Source organism: Rhea pennata, chromosome 2 (genome assembly GCF_028389875.1).
Source record: "Rhea pennata isolate bPtePen1 chromosome 2, bPtePen1.pri, whole genome shotgun sequence".
NCBI classification, from domain to species: domain Eukaryota; kingdom Metazoa; phylum Chordata; class Aves; order Rheiformes; family Rheidae; genus Rhea; species Rhea pennata.
Genome location: NC_084664.1, coordinates 3672701 through 3695429, shown reverse-complemented (window position 1 = coordinate 3695429; position 22729 = coordinate 3672701). Strand labels below are relative to the sequence as shown.

The 22729-nt window shown below is 42.0% G+C and overlaps 1 protein-coding gene across 9 annotated transcripts in view; it reads right to left on the bottom strand.

Annotated features, from left to right (window-relative positions):
* The window catches only part of OBSCN (obscurin, cytoskeletal calmodulin and titin-interacting RhoGEF), a 158580-nt gene that overhangs the window by 29780 nt on the left and 106071 nt on the right, over positions 1 to 22729 (bottom strand). For 8 of the 9 annotated variants that reach the window (XM_062568715.1, XM_062568714.1, XM_062568709.1 and 5 more), the window contains 14 exons: positions 21672 to 21938; positions 15536 to 15808; positions 13299 to 13571; positions 10327 to 10599; positions 6966 to 8321; positions 6079 to 6357; positions 4942 to 5020; positions 4447 to 4565; positions 3407 to 3604; positions 2668 to 2700; positions 2463 to 2561; positions 1808 to 2026; positions 918 to 984; positions 174 to 202 (listed from right to left, as the gene is read on the bottom strand). In XM_062568715.1, the coding sequence (XP_062424699.1) occupies positions 174 to 202; positions 918 to 984; positions 1808 to 2026; positions 2463 to 2561; positions 2668 to 2700; positions 3407 to 3604; positions 4447 to 4565; positions 4942 to 5020; positions 6079 to 6357; positions 6966 to 8321; positions 10327 to 10599; positions 13299 to 13571; positions 15536 to 15808; positions 21672 to 21938 (3564 nt within the window). Of the gene's footprint in view, positions 1 to 173; positions 203 to 917; positions 985 to 1807; positions 2027 to 2462; positions 2562 to 2667; positions 2701 to 3406; positions 3605 to 4446; positions 4566 to 4941; positions 5021 to 6078; positions 6358 to 6965; positions 8322 to 10326; positions 10600 to 13298; positions 13572 to 15535; positions 15809 to 17808; positions 18076 to 20690; positions 20964 to 21671; positions 21939 to 22729 lie in introns of all 9 variants that reach the window. The other variant, XM_062568718.1, reaches the window with a different exon arrangement.

Here is a 22729-nt window from a genome sequence, read left to right as displayed (position 1 = left end):
AAACCCATGTTTGCTCATATTTCCTCCAAATAATTCTCCTTTGAACCGAGACCATCCCTGAAAAGTTCCATTATTTCAGGAAGTTATAAAAGTAAAAAGAACAAAAGTGTGTGGTGATAATGACGTGTAGATATGGAAGGTAGAAATACTTCATATAAAATAGGTTCTCTTACCTACTCTTGCTTCAGATGGATGCACAGTTCTGGGGAAAAAAGGAAGAGTAAAACAGGATTACATGTTAAAATGAAAAATCATGGCAATTTAGATGAGATTTATGATCTTTAAAAATTATTTACTTATATCAGGCCTTTAAGGAAATAGCATCTGAGCTTTTGGGGTTTTTCTGTTTTTGTTTTTTTTTTAAACTTTCAGAGAAGGATTCAAACAGCAATAAATTACTATTGAATATGCCTAACACAGGTTAGGTACATCCATATGACAGACTGCAGTGGAAGAACTGATTTCACACTGTAGCTTTCTTCAGGGTAAATTCCTCATGCAGAAAGTCCCCCAAGTCAGCCACAAAACTCAACTGCTAACAGGCAAGGCAGATGCTTTACTAAAAAAAATGTTTCAGTAGAAAGCTACCGAGTTATATCAAGATCGTAGGAAACAGAACATCTGTAGAATAGTATCAGCTACAAACTTCTGGAAAGTACAGACTAGTGCCACTTAGCCCAAGCAGGATGAATTTCCTCTGGTTTTCACTTAAGATCCTTTTGTAGTCAATGGAGAGAGAGACAGACAGACACTTCCAGAGAGCACCCTTAGAAAGAGAAATTCATCTTCACGGAGTGCCCATCTCTCATCACCAGCTCCAGAAGACTGGTCAAGTCTTTTAGACTAGATATACTCTGGAAGTGAAAGTGGATCCCACTCTCCAGAACGTGCTTCAAACTGGGCGGCCAAACGCTTACCCCAGTGTGGTCATTATAGCTTCCGATACCATCATGCGCTCCTGGGTCAGAACTTCAGCCTCTTTCACTGCAAGATCAGGGCTTACCGTTAGAGGACAGAAAACAGCAGTATTTTTTTTTAACACATTTAATGTAGGGCACATTTTCTAGACATGGATTACTGGAAATACCAGAATAGTGAAGCTGTCCTGTTAGCAGCTCCTGACCGAGGGCACACACTCCCACTCAAGCAATGCAAACACTGTTCATTGCCCTCCATGTCCATACAGATGCATTTCTCCACCCTGCTCAAGCTATACTGCTGTAGCTTTTCACACAGTGAAAACGTGGGATGCAAGCTTAAGATTCAGGAATTAAAATAGAAAAACATTTTCTAAATCTTTCCCAGTGCTGTCCATAATCTCAGCCTGTATTTGCTTTTTTCCCCCCTCTTACAGCAGGGAACATGCCAGGAGAGGCCACGGAAAGCTCAGCAGTAGGGGAATCCAATAGCTTTAGCTGTCATAAAGCAATTCTGCAATGCAAAATACCCTTAGCCGAGTGAAGTGTTCAACTTCTCATCGTTTCTAATGGGGACTTTTTCTATTTATCTGCACACGGCTTTCCTTGTCCCTTTTCTCTGTGTTTTTTTGGTCGTTTCTCAGACTCGTGCTTGTTTATGCAGAAAAGATGCTGCTCTTAACCTAAGCTACCGTCAGAAACCATGAACATCGTTTTAGAAGGAGTGTCAAGATTTTCAAACCAAGTAAAGTAATGGCAAATCATGGGAAAATGTATTTGTTAGTATTATGATTTGATTAATTTCCTTATCAGTCACATTTATACTTTTCTCTTAGCCACCGTACAAAAGGCAACACAGAAAATGTGCTTGTATTGTAGGGAAGACTTACCATCTGCCACTTCTAGGGTGGCAGTGCAGATGGACTGGCCAGCCTTGTTGGTAGCAATGCATGTATAAGGTCCACTGTACTTCTTTTTAACATCCAACAGGATTAGACTGTGATGCATATTCGAACTGGCGAGTTTATACCCAGGAGTGTCTGGTTTGATCCAAAGGATGTCTTCCTGAGACTCTTCTTTCAGCCAAGTGATAGTTGGTAGTGGATATCCTAAAGGAAAATGAATACAAGGAGCTCTAATTTTCCTAACAGTGTTATTCCTTTCTTGCAAGTCTCAAGAGCCATGCTGTAGTGAATGCTGCTTTACACCTGTTTTCTGATCCTTTTACAGCAGTAACAGTCCTAACACTCAGCGAGGGAACACATCTCTTTCTATGGCACCTTCCTCCTACGGACATTAAAGCACTGTATAAAGCCAGTTAACCAACACATCTTCACAAGACTAGTAATAATTATTACCCCTGTTTTTATAGATAGGAAAATAGAAGTGAAAATGAGTCGGATACTTTGCTATGAGGCACACAAACTCTCTTACTGGTCTTCAGGTTCAATATCCTAGATTAGGTTATGGCGAGTTGGCCTAAAGAGAGAAAAGACTGTGTCATGAAACTCTGCAATTTAATTGCTACGTAGGTAGACCACTTACCTTCAACTTTAACAGAAAACGTGATGCTTGCACCTTTCTTAACTTTTTTGTTAGTAAATCTTTCCAGGAACCTCGGTGGTATCAGCTGTTCATGGGCATCTGAAAAATGGCATTATTAGTGAAACATGGTTACACCTTCTGTGTGAGCTGAGACTACTGAAAAACTTCTAGGGGTTCTGTTATCATCTGCTATGGATCCTCTCACCTGTTTCTTGTGGTTCTTCCTGCTCATCAGGTCCTGTGAAACAGAGAATAACAACAAAATTACAAATATGCTTCTGACCATGAGTTGCAAAGAAAAAAAATGTGATTCCAGGGGATTACTCACTGCAGGACACATAATACAGAAATGTTAGTTCTGTTAAAATGTTATGCTGTTCCTAAAGTATATTTATTAATAAAAATGTCAAGAATAGTCACATAGCATGGGAACGGATTCTGTTTCAGTTTTCCATTACTAACATTACATAGGCTTACAAAGATCATTTTCATAAACTACAACTCATCCCTACCAAGCTCACCTAATTAGCAATTCCAGAATAGTTATGCTAATAAATACAAACACAGATAATCATCTCTGCGAACACCTACTTCTACAACTCTCAAAATTAGTTAGTATTCCTGTATTGTCTTACTGGAACAGCCACAAGCTTGATTCACATATGGCCCTCAGTAGTTTTAGTAAAATTAACCATTAAAGCTGACGAAGTCAGGCAGGATTGAAATCTATGCACCTGAGAGCACAATCAAACCTTGCAGAAGTGACGTGTCTAACCACGTTGTAAAATTACAGGTGAACTAAGAATAAGATACATTAAGTTTTAACCACAGACTTCCTCATCGCCCTTGACTTACGCTGGCAGGCTTTTTCAAGAATAACAACCAGGTAGAACTGAGTCATTGGAATAAAGACAATTAGGAGCCAGAACGTGCCAAAAATCTACCTTTGACTACCAGCCTGGCTGATGAGTAGGCAGAACCAGCAGAGTTAATGACAAATATTGAGTATTGGCCAGCATCAGCCTTGGAGACATTGAGAATTTCCAGTGAGTGGAATTCTCTTTTATCGATCTTCAGGATCCGGTCCGAGGCATTTAACGGCTGTCCGTCCTTGAACCAATAGAGGCGAGGCTCTGGGTACCCTACAAGGAGCAATTACAGACACAGAGAACGGAATGCATTAGAAATGGCAATTTTGGAGCATCTCCACCCAACCACGTGCTTCAGAACAGTCAGGGAAACCTCAGATCTGCCCAGTGCTACTGTTTGGAGGGTTTAGTCTATTAGAAATCACTGACAAATTTATTTCTATTTATTTGTTAAAGGTTTTTTTTTCTGTCTCTTAATTTTCTGACACTCCCTGAACTTGCTGCATATCCAAATATCTTCCAGGTTGGAAAGATAATACTCAACTGCAACACTCATTCCAAGAACACTGAAGCCAAACCAGCTCTCATTGTTTTTATAGGTAGCAATAGGAAAAGTAGGAGATTCCCTGCCTCCACCTACCACTGACAGTGGAAAGAGGTTTTTGCAGTTTTTAGCCTGCAGCAGTGACTCCTTCGTAATAAAATAAGACAATGCTGCAATGAGGGAAAATGAGTCTAGGACTCATCTCTAATTACTAGCCCCAAACTGTTTCATTTATTAAAAGAGAATAAAGAGATATTTTTGCTTTTTCACTCCCTATTGCTTCTCCATAACTAATGTGCTCAGAGACTTATAGGACTCAATTTTCAGAAATATATGCCCGTAATTATGCCTGCAGATATGGGTGCAAAATAGGACACTTTATCTGCCTCTGTCTGCTGCAGAACCAACGTTCATTAGCACATATGGATTCTTCTAGCTGGCTTATGCAGAAATGGTGCAAGACGAAGGGACTGGGAGCACAAATACGAAAGAGCACATCAGAAAATCCCATCCAGCGCTTCACTCTGACAGCAAACCTGGAACAACAGAAAGTGTTGGGGCCTCTCCTCACCTTTCACTTTCAGGTGAAATTTTGCCAAAGGTGCACCAGGTGCCACATGAACATCATGAAGCTCATCGAGGATCTGCGGCAACTGCTCCTCTTCAGTGGTAGACTCCTCCTGCTCGCGGCTGAGAAGCAATTAGAGTCAGAAAGTCACCAAGACAGCAAAGGGTTAAGGAAATCGGGATCACCTATTTCAGGTTAATTCATTCTGTGCTTCTTGTCATCACACCACCACATTCAGTACTATATATCATTAAAAGTAGTGGGGAAATCCCCACACAAGCTTGAAAGTAGCAAGGTAAATTAATCCATGACAAATGTCCAGCCGTAGTAGTTACTGTAACCAGAATCTCAGCTCATCTGGCTGTCCCTTTACTACAGTAAACTGTCCCCACCAGGTATGGCAAAAACAGATTCCACATTTCTACACAGAAAGCAACATTAAAGAACTATGTTGGTCTTGTCAAGTCAGAAGTTAGGAAGAGCTAGAGGTAGATTTACCTTGAAATATACTCTTTGGCACTGTAGTAGGAGGAGGTCTCTGTTGCATCTGCTGCTGTCTCATAATCAGTACTGGTCACTGTTAAATAGAAAAAGAGAATGTTGCAATTAGAAATTATTTCATCTTACAGCATAATAGTTAGAGCAATTAGAGCTAACAGTTTCCAAACTCAGAGGAATAGTTTTTGCTGATCTCCCTTATTAAAAATCTGTTATTTCACCTACACAACCATTGCAGCATGGCAGCGTTTCCAACTGAAAGGCAGCTAATTATTGCTCCTTTTAGCATCCAACAAGGATACTTCAGGAGATAGTCAGAAGGCTTTCCCACGGGGCGAATCCAGGCCACCTTCTCTGTTGCCTCTCTGGTGTTCAGAGCCTCTGGGCAATCCCAGCGAACTGGGTATGGTCTATAGTATGGCACTCCTCTGGTCTTGGTGAGTAACCAGTCTCTGCTCTGCAACTGATACTAGTGACATCCACATTCTTCTTACAGTTAACACTTGTACCATTATTATCATTTTATTAACAACCATTATTATCAATGAATTTACAGTATCTTAGTACAAACTCTTTAAAAAGTAGCTGGATAGCAGCTGCATATTTCTTCCTTTTGCTTGTAGAAACTGTTCAGTCAGCCAATCCAGAAGAGTATCTGCTCCTTATTACAGCACTCTAAGAACCGGACTTAGTTGAAAAGCTGCATCTCTGGTTTAAATAAAACTGTGGAGGCTTTCTTCCCCATTTGTTTAGCCTAAAAGCAATTTTTTCCTCCCAGAATTCCTGTGGACCAGAGTCTCCCCAGACCTTGTGGCTGCCCAGTGAGAGGGACATACTCTCAATTTCCCTGCTAACCTGAGTGCCTGGCAGTTTGACTTCACACTGTTGCAGCACGGTCCCACAGGCCTCTGGCTTATGGAAAATACCTCTGTTTATCGGAAAGCTTTGCACAGTACCTCACCTCGGTTTTGGTAAAACCAAACTGAACCCAGGAGTTCGGCAAGTGAAACATTCTGTGGGGTATGTGTAGATGTTTTTTTTAAACGTCAACAGTATTTTCTTTAAAAAAAAAATATTAATTCCCCTCTAAGCATACCCCCTTCCCTCTGCCTTTTCTACAGTTGTTTTGAGACTTACAGTCCACTCGAAGCTCAGCTTTGGTTGAAGCAACTCCCATGTTGTTTTCAGCAAGGCAGCGGTAAACACCCATGTCAGTAGGGACCACCGCTGTGATGATCAACTGATGGCAGCCTTCCTGGTCCTCGTTGATCATGTAATGGTCGTTTTCTTCAATAGCTTTCCCATCCTTGAACCAGCGAACCGTGGGGAGTGGTTTGCCAACGACAATACAGTCAAAGCTCACCGGATATCCATCTTGCACCTCTTGGTTCTGAAGTTCCGTCATGAACATGGGAGCTAAATCCACGGTAGTCAGCGGAGAAGAAAGGAAAAATTGGGCTGAGTTAGACACGTTTCAGGAGCGCTTCTGCCCAGAGCCCGAAGACTCTGCTTCATAGGTTTTTTATATAACAGAGTGATATCTATTCTCCACAACAACAAAGGTCAAGTAGAAACTCCCTGACAAACATTATGAAAAAAAATTCCCCTGGACTGCCATAAGCACTGAAATATCATAGCTGCAAACTATATATTGTCTCAGTTCCTTCCCCTGACAAAACGTCTTTTGTCCCTCTTTAAGGGCTGTTCTGAAAACTGTTTAACTAACTTAAGTATAGCAATAAAAGCATTTATATTACTATAATGGTGGAAATTTCTACTATGAAAAGCATCTTTATAGATAAGTCAGAATTGTAACTCCCTAGTCCAGCACTGACCTCCCTCCTCTCCCCAAAAATGAAAAAGAAAGACAAATTTCTTCTGTTTTTTTCAGAAATATAGACTTCCAGAAAATATCTGCACAAAATGAAAAACAAAGTTTTAAAAGTTATTCACAAGCGAAAAAATAACATCCTGACCTGCTCTAGCTATCTCTTTCAAAGAAAGGACGAGCTTGCTTTACTCACCTGTATCAGAAGTCAGTAAAGGTGGAGGAGGTCTTGCTGCTGGTGGCGCAAACTTCTCGAGTGCAGGTGGGGCTGCTTTTCCAATACGCAACTCCATTTTTTTAGGGCCTTGTTCCAAAATGTCAATTTCCACAGGGATTCCCAGGGCACCAAACATCTCTCTGAACCGACTGGCTGCAGTTTTTGCTTCAGACAAGTTTTCAAACTTGATGTAGATGTACTGCTCATCCTCACGATACGTCTGATGGTCTACCACCTCTACATCCCCTTCATCTGCACTGACAAAGAGCTCTTCCTCCACATCAGATATCTCCGTTGCGATGTGAGCCTTGAAGAGTCTGTGAAGTCTCCTTCCTGCTTTACGGAAAGCATCGTCCAGCTCACTGCCAGACGAGCTCTCAGTCTCGCTGTCTGTGGTATGTTTAACTTGCTTCTCTTTACAAATAAGTTGAGGTTCCTGACTGCCAATCACCACCTTAGCACTGTGTGAAACTTTGCCGTATTTATTAGATGCCTCACAGGTGTATTTACCCGCATCTTTCATATCCAGGCCAGTGATAATCAAAGAGCAGGTCCCATCACTGTAATTGTCTATGTGATAGTAGCGACCATCTGAAAGCTCTTCCCCATCTTTCAGCCAACGGACTTTCATGTCAGTTTTGCTGTGAGCCACACACTCAAGGTGGAGAGTGCTTCCCAGCTCACCGGTGAAATCTTTGAAGGTCTCGGCAAACACTGGGCACTCTTGTTGCTTGATCTCCTTCCTGACTTTGTAGCCTTTGAAAGCAGCCTGGATCTTTACAGCTGCCTTGTTCATGGAAGGATCATCTAAATCTGTTACTTCTGGTTCAGCTGGCTTAGCAGGTGGGGCTGCTACAGCAGTCTCTACACTGGATTTCTCCAACTGCTTCCATAATTTGCCTGTGGAGATGGACTGAACCTTGCTAGTAACGCTGACACTTGTCTTCCCAGCTTTCTTGAGGTAGTTGACTAGTGAAGGAGTCCCAGCTCTAGACTCATCATCTGAGCTTGTGAAAGAGAAATCTGCTTCTCCAGTCCTAGCCAGCTCATCACACGTAGAGTATTCCTCTGAGAAATAGTGAGACATCTCTGCTTCTTCCTTCCTCAGCTTCTGAAGTTTCTCATCCTCTTCAGGCACCTCGCTGATGGAATCCAAGGTGGGCTCCCGGCTCATCCGGCGTTTCTTGGCCAAAGCTTCCCATAGCAGATGAAGGTCCCCCTCCTGAGCAGCCTCAGGGGGCAAGCTGGGCTGGACATGTTCATCTACTAGCTCTTCTGGTTGGCTTGCAGGGTATGCTTCCCTGGCAATCTCTTTTAGCATTGCTACAGTAGGAACTGAGGAGAATTATATTGATGACATGTTAAGAACAAAGTCTATGATTAAGCTCTGGGAAAGCACATGGAAATATACTAAAATCTTGACAGAAGAATACCAGCAGCATTTAATTATTTTGAGAACAAAATATACATTTAATATACTCTAACAGGTTGCTCAGAAACATTGTGGAATTGTCACTCAAGGTGACATTCCAAACCCTACTGGACAAGGCCTTGAGCAACCTGCTCTGATCCTGCTTTGAGCCTGTGGGTTGGACTAGGCTATCTAGAGATGTCCCTTCCAACCTCAACTATCTTACGATTCTATGCATGTACATAAAATATGGCCAAACATTAACATTGTTTTTTCATTCCTCAGGCATTTGAGCCCAATAAACCAAATTCTGTCACTCTTAATGCTCATGTCTAATTCCATTTCTTATATGTAGTCATACTCCCAAACTGTAAGCATTTTCAAAACATGAGTCTAACTAATGGCTAGACTCATGTTTTGAAAACAAAAGCTTGCAATATGGCCTTGGAAAACCCGTGGAAGTGCACAAGCTATATCGTGAGGCAAAGAAGCTGAGTGAAATTCCGTGTCTTTTCCCTCACTTTACTCTACACATCTGTCCAGGACTGCAGAAAAATGTTCCAATTTCAAAGACATAAACAAACACTATTTTTAAATCTCCTGCTCAGTTCTCAGTTACTAATGCCTCTGGGGAAGTGTGATGTTGATTGTATATTGTCTGAATTACCACACAGAAAAGTTTTGATCTCTAAAGCCTCTGCATAAAAAACAGTGGCTTTGTCCTTTCTGTTGCAGTTCTCTTTTATTTGTGGAATACACAAACACTCTCACGGAGAACAACAGAAGTAAAGTGCCAAAACTTTTGCTAAGAATAATAATAATCCAGACCAAAAGAGTATGATTCACATTTGGATATGGAAAATAACACACACAATTAGATTAAGAATGATAGTCTTTCAGTGGGAGACCTCAGTAAGGTCTTTATCTCAAGCAAGGGCATGACAGAAATACATAGGATTTTTTTTTTAAGAAATCTACCCATCATTGTTTTTTACTTGTATATCTTAATCTACCCATGCATTTAACCAGTTAAACTCATTTTGTAAAGAATGAACAAAAACAGCTGCATTCACAATCGGTCTACTCTTGTCAGCTCCCTCTTTTCATAGTGAGATTAGTGCGATTCACTTAACCTAACTGCAGCCAACTAAAAACCAGGCATTTAGTATAAGTCATTTATCCTGATTCCTTCTGTAGCCAAAGAAGCAAGATAGGAAGACCTAGCGTGCAGAAAAAGATGTATAACCGCAAGTGTCTCCCATGAGCTCGCACTTACGCTCCTATTGCAATTGCTGAGTCTCTAGTTAAGACACTCAGCGGAGCATGGAAAGCAATTCAGCTCACCCTGTTTTAAAGTTAGACAGGGCTCCACTGACCGTTTTGAACAGATCTCCACTGGTTGTAAAGGGAGCTGAGATACCTGCCTGTGGAGACACCTGCCTGGAGATACCTATGTTTAGTCTGACTCACCCTCTGGAACAAAGTGAGCTGCCTAAATAACAGGAGAGGGGACAAAAAGTGCATCCCAGTGAGCTTAGAGTAATAATGATCTGGTGATCATTCTTAAGCTTATGGAAACAAAGAGTTATCAAGAAAAATCACAGCGATTAGTTTTGGTCAGTGTTCAGCCCAGTGCAGTATAAAAAGACTGTATTATTCCAACTTACTCAATTTTCTCTCTTCTTTCAAAGTTTTTTGGGGGATTTTGGTAACAATTTAAGGTGGAGAATATCATGAAATTCTTGTCTGAACAGCTCAAAACTATTACAGATTCATAAACATACTGGGCAATACCAAATAGGGATAATAATTCCTTCTGGATTTTAAAGACAACTTGTAAAGGAAAATGAATTCCAGACCAAGCTGCTGAGATGCCTCTAGATATCTGTAAGTAGAACTGATTTAAGGTCACAGGAATGTACTCTGTACCTTCAAGACACAGGCTGGCAACAGATTTGACTTCTGGAGAAACCATGCAGGTGTATGTGTCCTGATCTTCAGGTTTAAATGCATGAATAATGAGTATCTGCTTTTTTCCATCAGAGAGGATTTCGTATCTTCCTCCAGCTTGTATTTGCTCTTCTCCTTTGAGCCATGTCGCTGTCTCTTGGATTTCACTTGATAATTCACACTCCAAGCGAGCCACCTCCCCTTCTGATACTGATCCTCCCACCAAAGGATGAGTGACTGTAATTGGAGGCTCTGTAATTACACAGATTAAAAAAAAAAAAAAAAAAAAGGCAGGAATTAACACAAGTCATAAACTTTAAGGTGCTCCAGATCACTCTGTAGAATAACCAAACATCCCATCCTTAAGATATAGATTCTTTGACTGTTGCAGACAATCAATGAACCCAACTGGCAGCATCCAAAGTTCACAATTTCCAAAGATAATACCAAATTAATCACACAAGCTCTCCCAGAAGTTAAACCAAGTTCATATAAATATATGCATGCAAAAGTTGTTTCTTTTTTTTTTTTTTTTTCTGTTTCTGTATTTGGTGATCTTCATTACCATCATAATGAACATTCAAGCAGCCCTAGACATCCTAGAAGAGCTCAATGTTTATAATGAAGAATTTTTGAAGAAGTGATACAATAAAGAAAAAAAAAGAATAAAGGAGACTATTAAAAGCTGACTTCATCCTAGTCTTGAAAGTAAAAGAAAAGAGTATTTGGTCTAGTTCCCGAAGAATTGAATATTCTCAGAAAGTGTAAAGATTTTCTCTAAAATTTTTCCGTATCTTCTTTACTTTGGAAGGAGTCATGCCAATGACGTGCTGCTCGTATGCCAGCGACACCCCAAATGAAGCCAGGACAAATCCATGAAACGTGCAGATGTTCAGCTGCCATTGACCGGGACCTGACGCGCACAGCCGAGCTCCCAGAAGGAGCGCAGCCCCGAACGTCATCTGCCCCTCTGCACATTTCAGCAGGGTGAGGGGATCGTTGCCCAAAGGGCCTCGGAGTGGTCACAGACAACGTGAGCGCATGCAGAGTTATCAGGGTGCAGCTGACACGCTGGAAGCTGTTATGTTGCAAAACATCACTGAGCCTTAAGCAAAAGGCATCTTTTTTCTTTTTTTTTTAACACATATATACATACATACATATATATACATATATATATGTATATATATATACACATATAGTCTTTCCACTTTGAGAGACTTGCTGGGGACTCTGCTATCACAGACAGTGTCGCGAGAAAGGAAAAGAAACATTGGAAGAGTGGCTCTCCACCTCACTGCGGCTTCCCAAGTTTCACCAAGACACCAAAGGAACCGTGTAGTCCAGCACTACCCATAACCCCTCCATGGGGGTTATTATATAGAGATATACGAACAGCGTAACGAGAGGGGTGAAGAAGACAACGCTGCCCACCCGCTGCGCAGGCACCCAGGGCCTCAGCTGCACCATACACATTCCAGCATGCCCCTTCCGCGTCGCTGCATCTGACCTCCGTCAGAAAAGAAACTCACGGTCACCAGACAGAACACGGATGCAGTGCAGGCAGTTTGGAGAAAATAAATGCTGAGCACCAACAACGCAGCGGGTTTTGCTTTGCAGCCACCCAGAACAATTTTTCCAAGCCGGTTCTCCTATACCGTGCCGGCAGCAAAGCACTGCAATAGGTTGCACAGTGGACTCCTCCAGGAGATCCCTAGAGCGGGTGAAACAGGCATGCCACGTGGAACGCAAGCCTACAGCGGCTCTCAGTCCTCCTGGGGGCTCCTCGCTCTCTCACCTAGCTGCACCATTTGAGGGAAGTGCACCGGCTCACTGGCCCCGACTTTGTTTATAGCCGAAACGCGAAATCTGTAGGGTTCGCCCGGGGTGAGATGGTCCACCACAAACTCCGTGCTTTGAATCACGCCCTTGCTGCATGACTGCCAGCCAACACCTGGGATTTTCTTTTCAACGTTGTAGCCTAGGATGTCACAACCACCGTCGCTCAGCGGCTTGTACCAAGACAGGGTTACAGAGTGACTGTTCTTACTTAAAACTTCTGGTTCTTCAGGGGGATCAGGGTGGGCTGAGGGCACAACAAAGTTCCAGAGATGTACAACATGAGCAACAGTGCTTTACACTACAACAACCTGAGAGGCTTCTGCAAGCAACAAGAAGGAAGCGCAACACATTCAGCACCCAGCTCAGTATGAAGCTGAGTGGCTAAGTGCCCATGACCGCAAGGCCGATCGACCTACGCTACTAATGACAAACGGTCATTTCCCAAGAGCTATCTCAGATACTTATGTCACATATGGTATTTTCCTGCTACTTTTTCCTACCCAGTTAAAAAAAGATGCATATATGGCATTTACTGAGTAAATGACCTACTGTCATATACTATAATAATCCAACAAATTACGAGGAAATAATTTTTTTTAACTTTTTCTTTTTTTTTAATTTGGAGACCCCAAACATTTCTTTCCATGCATACCTTGAGTGCACAGCTTCTTGTCTGTATTTACAGTCAAACCCCTACTTGAGCAGATTAGCACACTTCAAAGGCTTCTGTGCTGCCCCTGAAAATTTTTCCGTGTGCACTCTAGTTCAGCTCCCTCCAGTGCCCACACGTTTGCCACGGGCGGTGCTGAATTCTCAGTAAACTGATTTTCAGGAGATTCTATGTTACATTTTATGAAAGACTGCAGCTAAGGAAACCTGGCGACCGTCTCTAGTCCGATCTAATTTTCCTCTGATGAGGTGAACTTTTTCTGTTTGAAGAACAAGTTGCCCAGCAGCAGCATCTTCTCAGCCTAAGAACGCTGGCTTGGGACATGAGAAGCAAACCAGTACAAAGCTTAGAAAATTTAATGCAGTAGCTCAGTACCAAAGTCTGAGATTTCAAGTGCCACTAGGCTACAGTGACAGATACTTAAAACGTCTGAACTTACCAGTCACAGCTAACTTGGCTGATGTGATTGCTTCCCTGGAAGCAAAGGTCACCTCTCCAGAATGATGGGGCTGGGCTTTTTTCAGAATAAGTTCGTATTTATTTCCATCTGCTTGTACCTCCCAGTCTTCATCTGTTTGGATCTCTCTGTCATTGGTGTACCAGGTAACTTCATTAATTGGCACCGCTTCACTCAGAACACAGCTAAACGTAGCTTTGTCCCCTGGAGAGACTTCCACATCTGTGAGAGGCTGCAAGATCCGCAAGCGCCACCCTGCAGATAAAACCAGGTAATCGAGCCCTCAGGTACTGGAACAAATGCTGGTAAGAGGTATTATGAGTACTGAAATTTTCCAGTACTTTCAGGAGCGAAAACCGATCCGGAAACGTCTTCCTTTTCCAAGTAGCAGAAAAATGCATTGGAGAAACTTAAATGAGCTTACAGAGCTTTCATTACTGAGAGTCACATATCTCTGACCAGAAACTGCTGCTTTTCTGTATTTTCTTTACTGAACAATCTGTGAATACTACCATGAAAATGCTAGGAAAAGGCGAAAGGGTGGGTTTTGCCCTTTAGTTTCAGTATCTCAGTGAGATAAGCATTTGCAAACACTCTCTCTTCCTTACAGAGTACAAGAGGGGTCTAGGACAAGTAGATTTAGATAGTTCACACAATTGCCTGCAATGACCTAAGGTGAATCCTGGTTTTGATTCCTTGATGTAAATGGCAAATGCATAACCCCTAAGCACGGAAACAACCGACCCCATAAAGGGTCATAAAGGAAGAGCTACCTCCTCCTTTCTCCAAATATACAAAAAAAAAAAAAAAAAAAAAAACCACACAAAGTGAAAATAGCATCCTGAAATAACGATAGCTATAAAATCAAATGAAATAAAATACTAACTTAAAGATGGACTTGGTCCTCAGAGCTCAAGTGCTATACAAACCAGAGCCCAAACTCTCTCGAGACCCTAGAACTACAGATCCTCAGCCTGCCGCTTTGCACATTTTTGAGTCATGAAAGGCATTTCAATTGACTTGCTTTTTAAACCCAGGTTCTCTAGCTATCACATTTCTGCATGAAATCCCAAGAGTTATCAGAATTACTTTACCATTTGCATGAACTCCTAAGGGTTAACGGCACGTCCGTATCACAAATCAGCTTCTTCTTGGAACTAAGTTAAACAGGAGAGGACTCGGACAAATCGTTATGGATTTGGTACCTAAGTTGGCAATGCTTTTTAAGGTAGTAAATGAGGTTAGTGGGTTTGACAGGGACTGCAGCACTGCAGAGCCACAGAGTACTCGCGCTGGCTGTGCAGCGCACTCTCGTTGGACAGCTAGCGCAGAAGTGCACATATGTGTGTGCACCCCAGTCACTGGGACTGGGGAACAGATCTTCATAAAACCATCAGGAAATAACGGAGCTGAATCTCCTCCTGATGCAATCAGACACCACTGTGAAGGTTTGACAAGATTTGTATCTGTTCACAGCAAGCCTGGATTTGATCTCAGGATTATCAGAAAAAGCAGATGGATTTAATGGAATGATAGATTTATTAAAATGGGACTAAGTAGAAAGCCCCAGCCAAACCTCCAGTATCCTGCAACTGATACTCGAAGTATGGGAAATTGTTTTATGCCAAAAAATTGAAACATTTCTTGAGAATGAAAGTCCTTGTCAAAAGACATTTCTGAGCGTAAGGTGGTAATAATTAGAAAACATCCCAGAAAGCAGTTACAGTGGAAAGGAAGTGGAAACGGGAGCATGTGTTTTTTTTCTGGTTTTGTGATTAGGCCATGTTAAACGGGATATGTAACACTTGCACATATGGCAAGTCAGAAATATGGAAATGCAAGTAAGAGGCAGACACAAGAAGCTGACAACACTTCCAAGAAGGATTTGTCTCTGGTCAAGAGCTGAGAAAAACGCAGAGTGCTGCGTCTCTTAGTCAACATAAGTTCCTAGAAAAGTCACCTCCACCACTATTGTAGGACAGTCATAGGTATCTAACTCGTTGCTAAATGATGTTTTTTATATCCAGGTCATGACAAAAAGAACAGTAAGAAAAAAGGAAAATATAAAACACCATTCATTCATTGGTTGGGAATAAGACGTTGGGTATGAAGTGAGCAGCTTATGCAACTTTTATTCTCTGCCACTTATTGCATTTCTCTGTTTCATTTGCCCTTGCAAATCAAAAATTTAAGATTCCCTGTAAGATTGCTTCCGTTACCTTTCACGGTCAGGAAGGCGGAGGTCACTGCGTCGCTGCACGTAAAAGTCACCCGGCAGCTGTCCTGGGGAGTTAGGTTCTTCAGCAGAAGAAGATGCCTGCGCCCATTTTCGAAGTAAACCATCTCCGTGTTTTCTGTAGTTTTGGCAGGCTCATCATCAATCAGCCAGTTGTAATTGTAGCACTCGGGTTTGGAAAGGTAGCACTCGAAGAGGGCTTCACCTCCTTCCACTGCTTCCACGTTCTCCAGGCCCTGGACAATGCTGTTCTTAGCTAGTGAAGAAGCAGAACCATCAACAATATTAATTATTTGGCTATGCATATCTGAATATTGTCAAACCTTGCAGAACTGGTGATTGCCACTGCTGGAAAGCTGATGGAAAGGATATGGATGTGATAAAGTACGCTTGTGGTTTTAGCTGCTAATTTCAACCATGCTCTAACACAGTGCTATATTTCGAAGCATTTTAAGTTGTGAGAAAGTTTAAAAATAATGAAAAACCTCTAGAAGCTCTAGCATTTCATCTAGGCTTCCTCCAGAAACATGACTGCTGTCTTTATGAATAAAGAAAAAATGTTTTTTATATGAACCAAGTCAATATTCAACAGGAAGTGATAGTTCAGGGACATAATCAGATTCCTTCTGTCCCAAAACAGTAAATATTTCCCACAGAGCTCCCAGGCAGGCACAGTTAATGTCGTAACTGGGGAAAATTGAAACAACTGACAGCCTACAATAAAATCTTACTACCTTTCATGCAAAATAAATGCATCAAGAGAGTATTACAGCTGGCAAAGCTATAGGGACTGCCAACTAAGTTAACAAACCTTTTCACAAGTCTACTGCTAGGAAACACATAAAAAATTAACGCCTATATTAATAGGATTTTCTGAATTATCATTAAAGCCTTATGACAATATATTAGATTTATTTTCTTCTGCACATGTGAGGTGAATCGTGTGGCCAGAAACATGCACAGTCACTGCAATTGCATGCATTGGTTGGCGTTTGTACATAAGCAGTAAGCCTGGTGCACAACTAAACGTGGGCTAAATGTGGATATAGTTTGTGGATACAGGGACAAATTACGTGCACATAATATAGTTCACACAAAGACCGTAAAATGGTCGTGATCTATAATATAAACCAACACTCCGCAATACTCCTGTACAAGATCTCTACAGCCACTGTCCGGCACTGTTTGGATCACAGAAAATTAACACTGAACTACTGCTTAGCAAAAAAAATATATATATATATATGAGTTACTAAAAAGGTTTCTATATTTTATAATACTCAAGATTTTTCAAACCCTTGGAGAATGTGTAACATAGGTTTGGATAAATCCAAGCTGTTTCTTCGATTACTTTCTGAGTGCTAGTTCCCGTATGGGTAAGAAGTGGGTAACTGCAGATCCTATCTCCTCTTTTGGCTTATACATATTAATATCTGTTAGCTGTTTTTTATTCCTAAAATGGAAGATGCTTATCAAAGTACAAAATACTGTAATAAATAATACTCTGCTCCTATACTTGCAATTAATTAGGTAGAAAGCACAGTTTTGCCTAATAAACCAAGGTAATTCATAAATCAGATTAGAAACACTATTACTGCTGATCACACTAATTCACCTGGTGACTGAAAACAAAAAATCCTTATCAGAAGTAAATTATTAGACATCCATATAAAATATGTATAACTATTGTTATTATTTTCTTTGCTGTTTCCTGCAGCCCTCAAATGCTGCTTGTAAGTGAGAAGGTATTTTCTGAGTGGTCAGTGTTTGAAATAAGCAACTGAACGAGATCAGTTGCAGTTGACACTAACTGAAAATAAAATTAAATTCCCCTCTCTCTATTAGCAATTGGTTTTAAAGTGAGTTGCATGTAAAAAAAAAAAAAAACATTCTGTAATAGCAAAAGGTTTTCTCGCTATTCCTTTGGACCAACATTATATCTGCAATATCAGAGCAACTCAGCAAGACATCCCACTGCACTGACGCTGGAGCCAAATGCAGTTCATCATAGAGGAGGCATGATACATACTCGATATAATAAGCGAGCATTAATTAGAACAAAGCTTCTGTGAAATGTCGCCGTTTCCTATTCAGTTTCTGTTAACTCCCATCTATTTTTAGCACTGCTATCAGTACTGGAGTGGACACCAAAGAACGAGTTCTGAGGTGTCACTTGTTGTGAGATGTTTCCATGATTTTTCCATCTTTTTTATTTGGAACCCATGATAGTCTTCCTCTTTCTCTGGAAGACCTCACCTTGAACATCAAGTGCAGCCACCACTTTAGTGCCTTCAGCTTCACAAGAATAGATGCCAGTGTCTTCTGGTACCGTAGATTTAATTTTTAGCATGCTTACATTCCAGTCCTGCACGATAATGATTCGCTGCCCATCTGCATGCATTTCCTGATCATTTTTCTTCCATATGGCGTGCACTGGCCTAGAATATTGGCATATGAACTCTGCTGGGCCATCTTCATCAACAGTTAAATCCTGCATGGGACTGACCACTTCAATGGTTGGATCTGTCAACCAACACGTCAGGAGGGACATGCATTAGTGGATCCTCAAGGAAACAGCAACTTGGAGATTTTTGACAAGTACAGAGTTGGAGGAAGCAAGCCGAGTGAAAGTGCAAGCAAGAAGCTGACTGGGCACACTGGGGATTAGAGGTTTAGTCTCTGCTCGTGTCAGCATTAAACAGGATAAAGCAAAACTGGTGCGTTAGAATGTAACTAGCACACTGGAAAGTGGGACCAGCAGCAGTTAAAGCCTGCACTTTAACAGTCCTGACCCTGAGCTTCTGTGCAGAAGATCTCCTGGGACCCCTGCCATCACTCATTTTCCTCTCAGCACTGGTGAAACTCTCTAGCCTAAGTAGTGCTGGATGAGAAACCCTTCTGCTTCTCGGAACATTTCAAGAGCGCATGTCTGAGATGGAGGAGTGTACTGGACGGGCTGCCTCGACTGACTCAGGCACAAGAAAGCTATCAGCACTGCTCAGGGGGACTGCGAGGAAGGGGCTTGAAAAGGCAAGCTCCTGCCCACTCACAGCAGCATGGGAAGCAAAGGTCCTGCACAGCTGTAACAAGCAAGGGCGCTGCACAGGGGAGAGGTTGGGCTGAGGGACTTCCGATGTTAATGGCCGTCCTTGGGAAGCAAGGATAGTTTGGGAAATGTCTCTTGGCATCTGGTTGCAAGGCTTGATTCTGTTCTCTAAGGCTCCCTCTGTCACCCTGTGCGTGTGCATGTGTGTGTACAGACAGAAAGCATCAGTGTCAGGTCCTGGAGGTGTTTTGGTTACATCAGGACTGAAAAAGCAGGAAGATCTCGGCGCAATTGGGGGACTACACCACCATCGCCATAAGATGTAGAAATATGCTCCTCACAGTCAATGCCACTAGTGGTGCCAAAAGGAGGAGAGTATCCTTTCCTCACTGCTCCACTTCCAACCTTCTCCATTCCCCCCTTGCCCAACCATGCTGTGACAGTGAATGGATGCAATTGTAGGACAATGGTGTTGTGAAGGCCAAAGACGTGAAGCTGTCATGAGAACTTGGTCATCACAGAACATATATCCTGTTATAAGCTCGCTAGGAGAATATGGAGCTCGGCCCTAAGAGAGGTAACCTGTTCCCTGAGGAAGAACAAGCTAGATAGGATAGCTAGATAGACCAAAATACACATAGCTTGAAGACAGATCTTCAAACTTCTGGACAAAATAAAGTGCAGGAAATTGACTGTTAATACAAGCACAGTTAGAATATTACTAGTGTTTCACTTTCCTATTAAATTGAGTAGAGCACCATAACTGGGGTGTTTTTTAAAGGCCTTCCTCATCCTAATCCAGTTATAGTCATATAACACTGTGACTCAGTTCACACTGAAAAAAATATCTTTACTTCAGCAGAAACACAATATATCCACATACATGCTTGTACTAGCATGAGCTTTGGGTGCTAGACCTCAACCATTCTGTGACTCTATGAAATTTAAACTTCCCAGGAGCCCTTTATTTGGCTGAGTATCTAACAATGCACTTATTTTTAATTTATTTTCTACATCCACTGGAGTTCTTTGCCCACGGTGCTCAGAACCAGATTCTGTCTCCAATGCTGAAGTCAAATTTGATAGCAAATGGACATGGGATTTCTTGTATTTACACACTGTCTCCCTGCTGCACCGTTCTGATACTAGATATAGATGATTTGATATTTCTTCTCCACAGAGAGAAAAATTTTCTTAAGGTCCGGCACGGGACATACTAGATTGACAGAGAAGCAGGTAACAATTCCTGACTGCAATTCCTTATTGTGGACGATTGATATAACGGTGAATAATTATAACATAGAGGAAGACCTGAACAAAGAGAATATTTCATCCTTTACCCCTCATTACATACTAAACCTAATATACAAATCCCTTTCCCAAGTGAAGAATAAGTGCTATTTTTGTCTGAAAAATAACAGCTTTTCCAGACAGCTATAAAGGGACTAGATGTGAAGTAGCTCACTTTACCATAAAGTTTGGAGCTCAGTGTTATTTGCAGTTTGTGGCTACCCTTACCAAATGAGAAAAATATTCATTCAACAGATGACAAAATTTTCCCAGTACAGTGCTAATCATTAGTATTCAACCATTAGCAATCAACTACTGGGGCCCACTTTGCCACTGTGCTACTCTGGGGTCATACCAGTGGCTTCCAGGAGGGTTTAGAAGCCTAAGACCTTGACTTGGGAATTTGTTGAGCTTGTGAGAGTGTCCAAGCTATGGAACAGCATAGTAGAGAATTATGTGAACTTCTGGCCACATAATATTTTGTTGTATTATAAAAACAGTTTGGAGGGAGAATCAGGTAGCTCCATAGTTACAAAAGCGCAGCCTCTTCTCCTGAATATGTCCAGCTCTTCCAGGATGCCAGGTGAAAGCAACAGCCCTGACCCCGCAGCCCTTCCTCACCTGAATCATCCAAAAAGCAGATGTGGTTGTATCTACACTGAGCACGGGTGGAAGGCTGCAGGACTATTATGCCAAAGAAGAATTGTGGAGACATTTAGTAAGGGTAGCCAGGAAGGTAGAAGCACTAGCACACTGAGCAATTGTGGAGGTGGCTGTTTGTGTCCTTCTAATGATGAAATACCTTTGACTAATAATTTAGCTGAAGATAAAAGGGACCCAGCTCTGAAGGTGACAGTGCCCGAGTCATGGCACGCCACGTCCTTTAGGGTTAAAGTGTGGACTGTTCCGTCCTGCTCAGAGATCTCTGTCACAAAGTTGTTGTGAAGGGGAGATCCATCAAGCCACCACTGTACATTCTTCACGCCCGGGCGTGAGAGCTCGCAGGTAAACGTGGCTGACTCACCCACAAAGACGTCTGTGTTCTTTAAATCAGAAACTATGACTGCTTCTTCTTCTGTATAACAGAGCAAGAAAAGGTGCCAAAGGAAAACAAAAGCATAAACATACACATGTTCCTTCTGGTAGAAATAACCTAAGCCACAGTGCAAGTTGTCCAGGAAAACGAAACTTGTAATGCTTGTTCCAGGGGAAAAAAAACCTTACATTTCTTTCAGGTATTTAAAAAACACCTTCCATCCTTCACGCGCTTGCAAATGAAGAGTGTTTGTTTGTCTGCAAACACTGTTTCATTGGAAGGACACTCTGTTTCATGAATAATTCCTACCTGGCTGTCCTGTGTGTTGCAGCCATCTGCATTGATACTGTACGCAGTCGGAGGCAGAAAGCTAGCTTAAGATTTAAATGGGGTATTTATTTGCACAGCTTTAAAAGATTAATAAGAATATCAACAACAATTGGAGCCATAAACAATCATAACAAGAAATTGAGCATTTTTCATAACAGTTATTTCAAATAAATAGTTTTTAAATAGTACCAGCTGCTATCATACACTGTATGGTCAGCGCTTTGAACCGCATTAACTTACAGACAGTAGTCGAACCTCAGCACAGATGTAAATGTCTAAATATTCATTGAGATCAGGAAAGGAAAGAAAGGTTAAGCTGTTTCCATCTGAGACAAGTTTGGTCTGTTACTGTCAAAGATACCGGAGTGAATAATTTTGGCAGAGAAGTCGGAGCATTTTCATCACACTTCACCTTACCTTGCACATACACAGAACCCGCGGTGATCTCGTATCCAGTGCTACACGTGTAATCCCCGCAGTCGTCAGGCTCCACGCCGTGGATGATTAGCTCAGCGATGCTGCCTTTCAGCTTCATCTCGTATTTGTCACTGGGCTGAATGACCAACCCTCCTTTTCTCCACTCAACGGGCGCATCCGGCTTGGAGATCTCGCAGTGCAGGACAGCCGTTCCCCCTTCTTCAGATTCCACGTTTTTCAGCTCCTCCTTAAACAGCACTGGTAGCACTGCAACAGAGAAGCAGACACAGCACTGACTCAGGGGTAAGCGACACGCTCGCAACTTCTCCGGCTTGGCAGTTCCCATCTTTCTGAACCACAGCTTGCCTGCTGGAACACCACGTCTGCAGCCGGACTTTCTGAGTTCTGCCGTAGCCAAATGCTCACGGGGATCAGCCGCCGACACTGTGATGGGAGAACGCTGCTGCCTCATATAGGATCGCCACAGGCCATCTAAAGGGCTTTGTATGGGCGTGCACCCACAATTTTCAGTTTAACCAGTTAGAGGGACAATAGTACAAATCATAGCGTTTGGATATTTAAATTGCTGAAACCACTCATTCTGAGCAAAACAAATTTCTAAAAGCAACATCTTGTTGCCCGAGTTAAAAGGCAGAGCACTCTTAGTATAAACCTAATAAAACTCTTAAAACTGCAGTAATGTAGCCACTAGACAGAGAACCATACTTCTTGGACTGCTCAGCCACAAATGGGCACAACGGCTCCATTTAAGATCGAGCCAGTCTAGACAAAGAGAAATACTCCAGCCTCTCTTATAATCAGGTGGCAGGCAAGCTTCCTAAATGTTCCTGCACCTCCATCATACCCTCTTGATACTCTCCATCATCAGCAGCTGCAGTTTTGCTCCCAGCTCTCACAGTGAGATGAGAATTTCAACTGCAGAAATAGAACCAAGTTTAAAAGCCACTAGATTCTTTGAAGAACAGATTGTAGGTCAAGCCCTATTCTGTTGTAATTCCCAGGTGCAGAGCGTTAATGATAATTCAGCAATAAGGCTT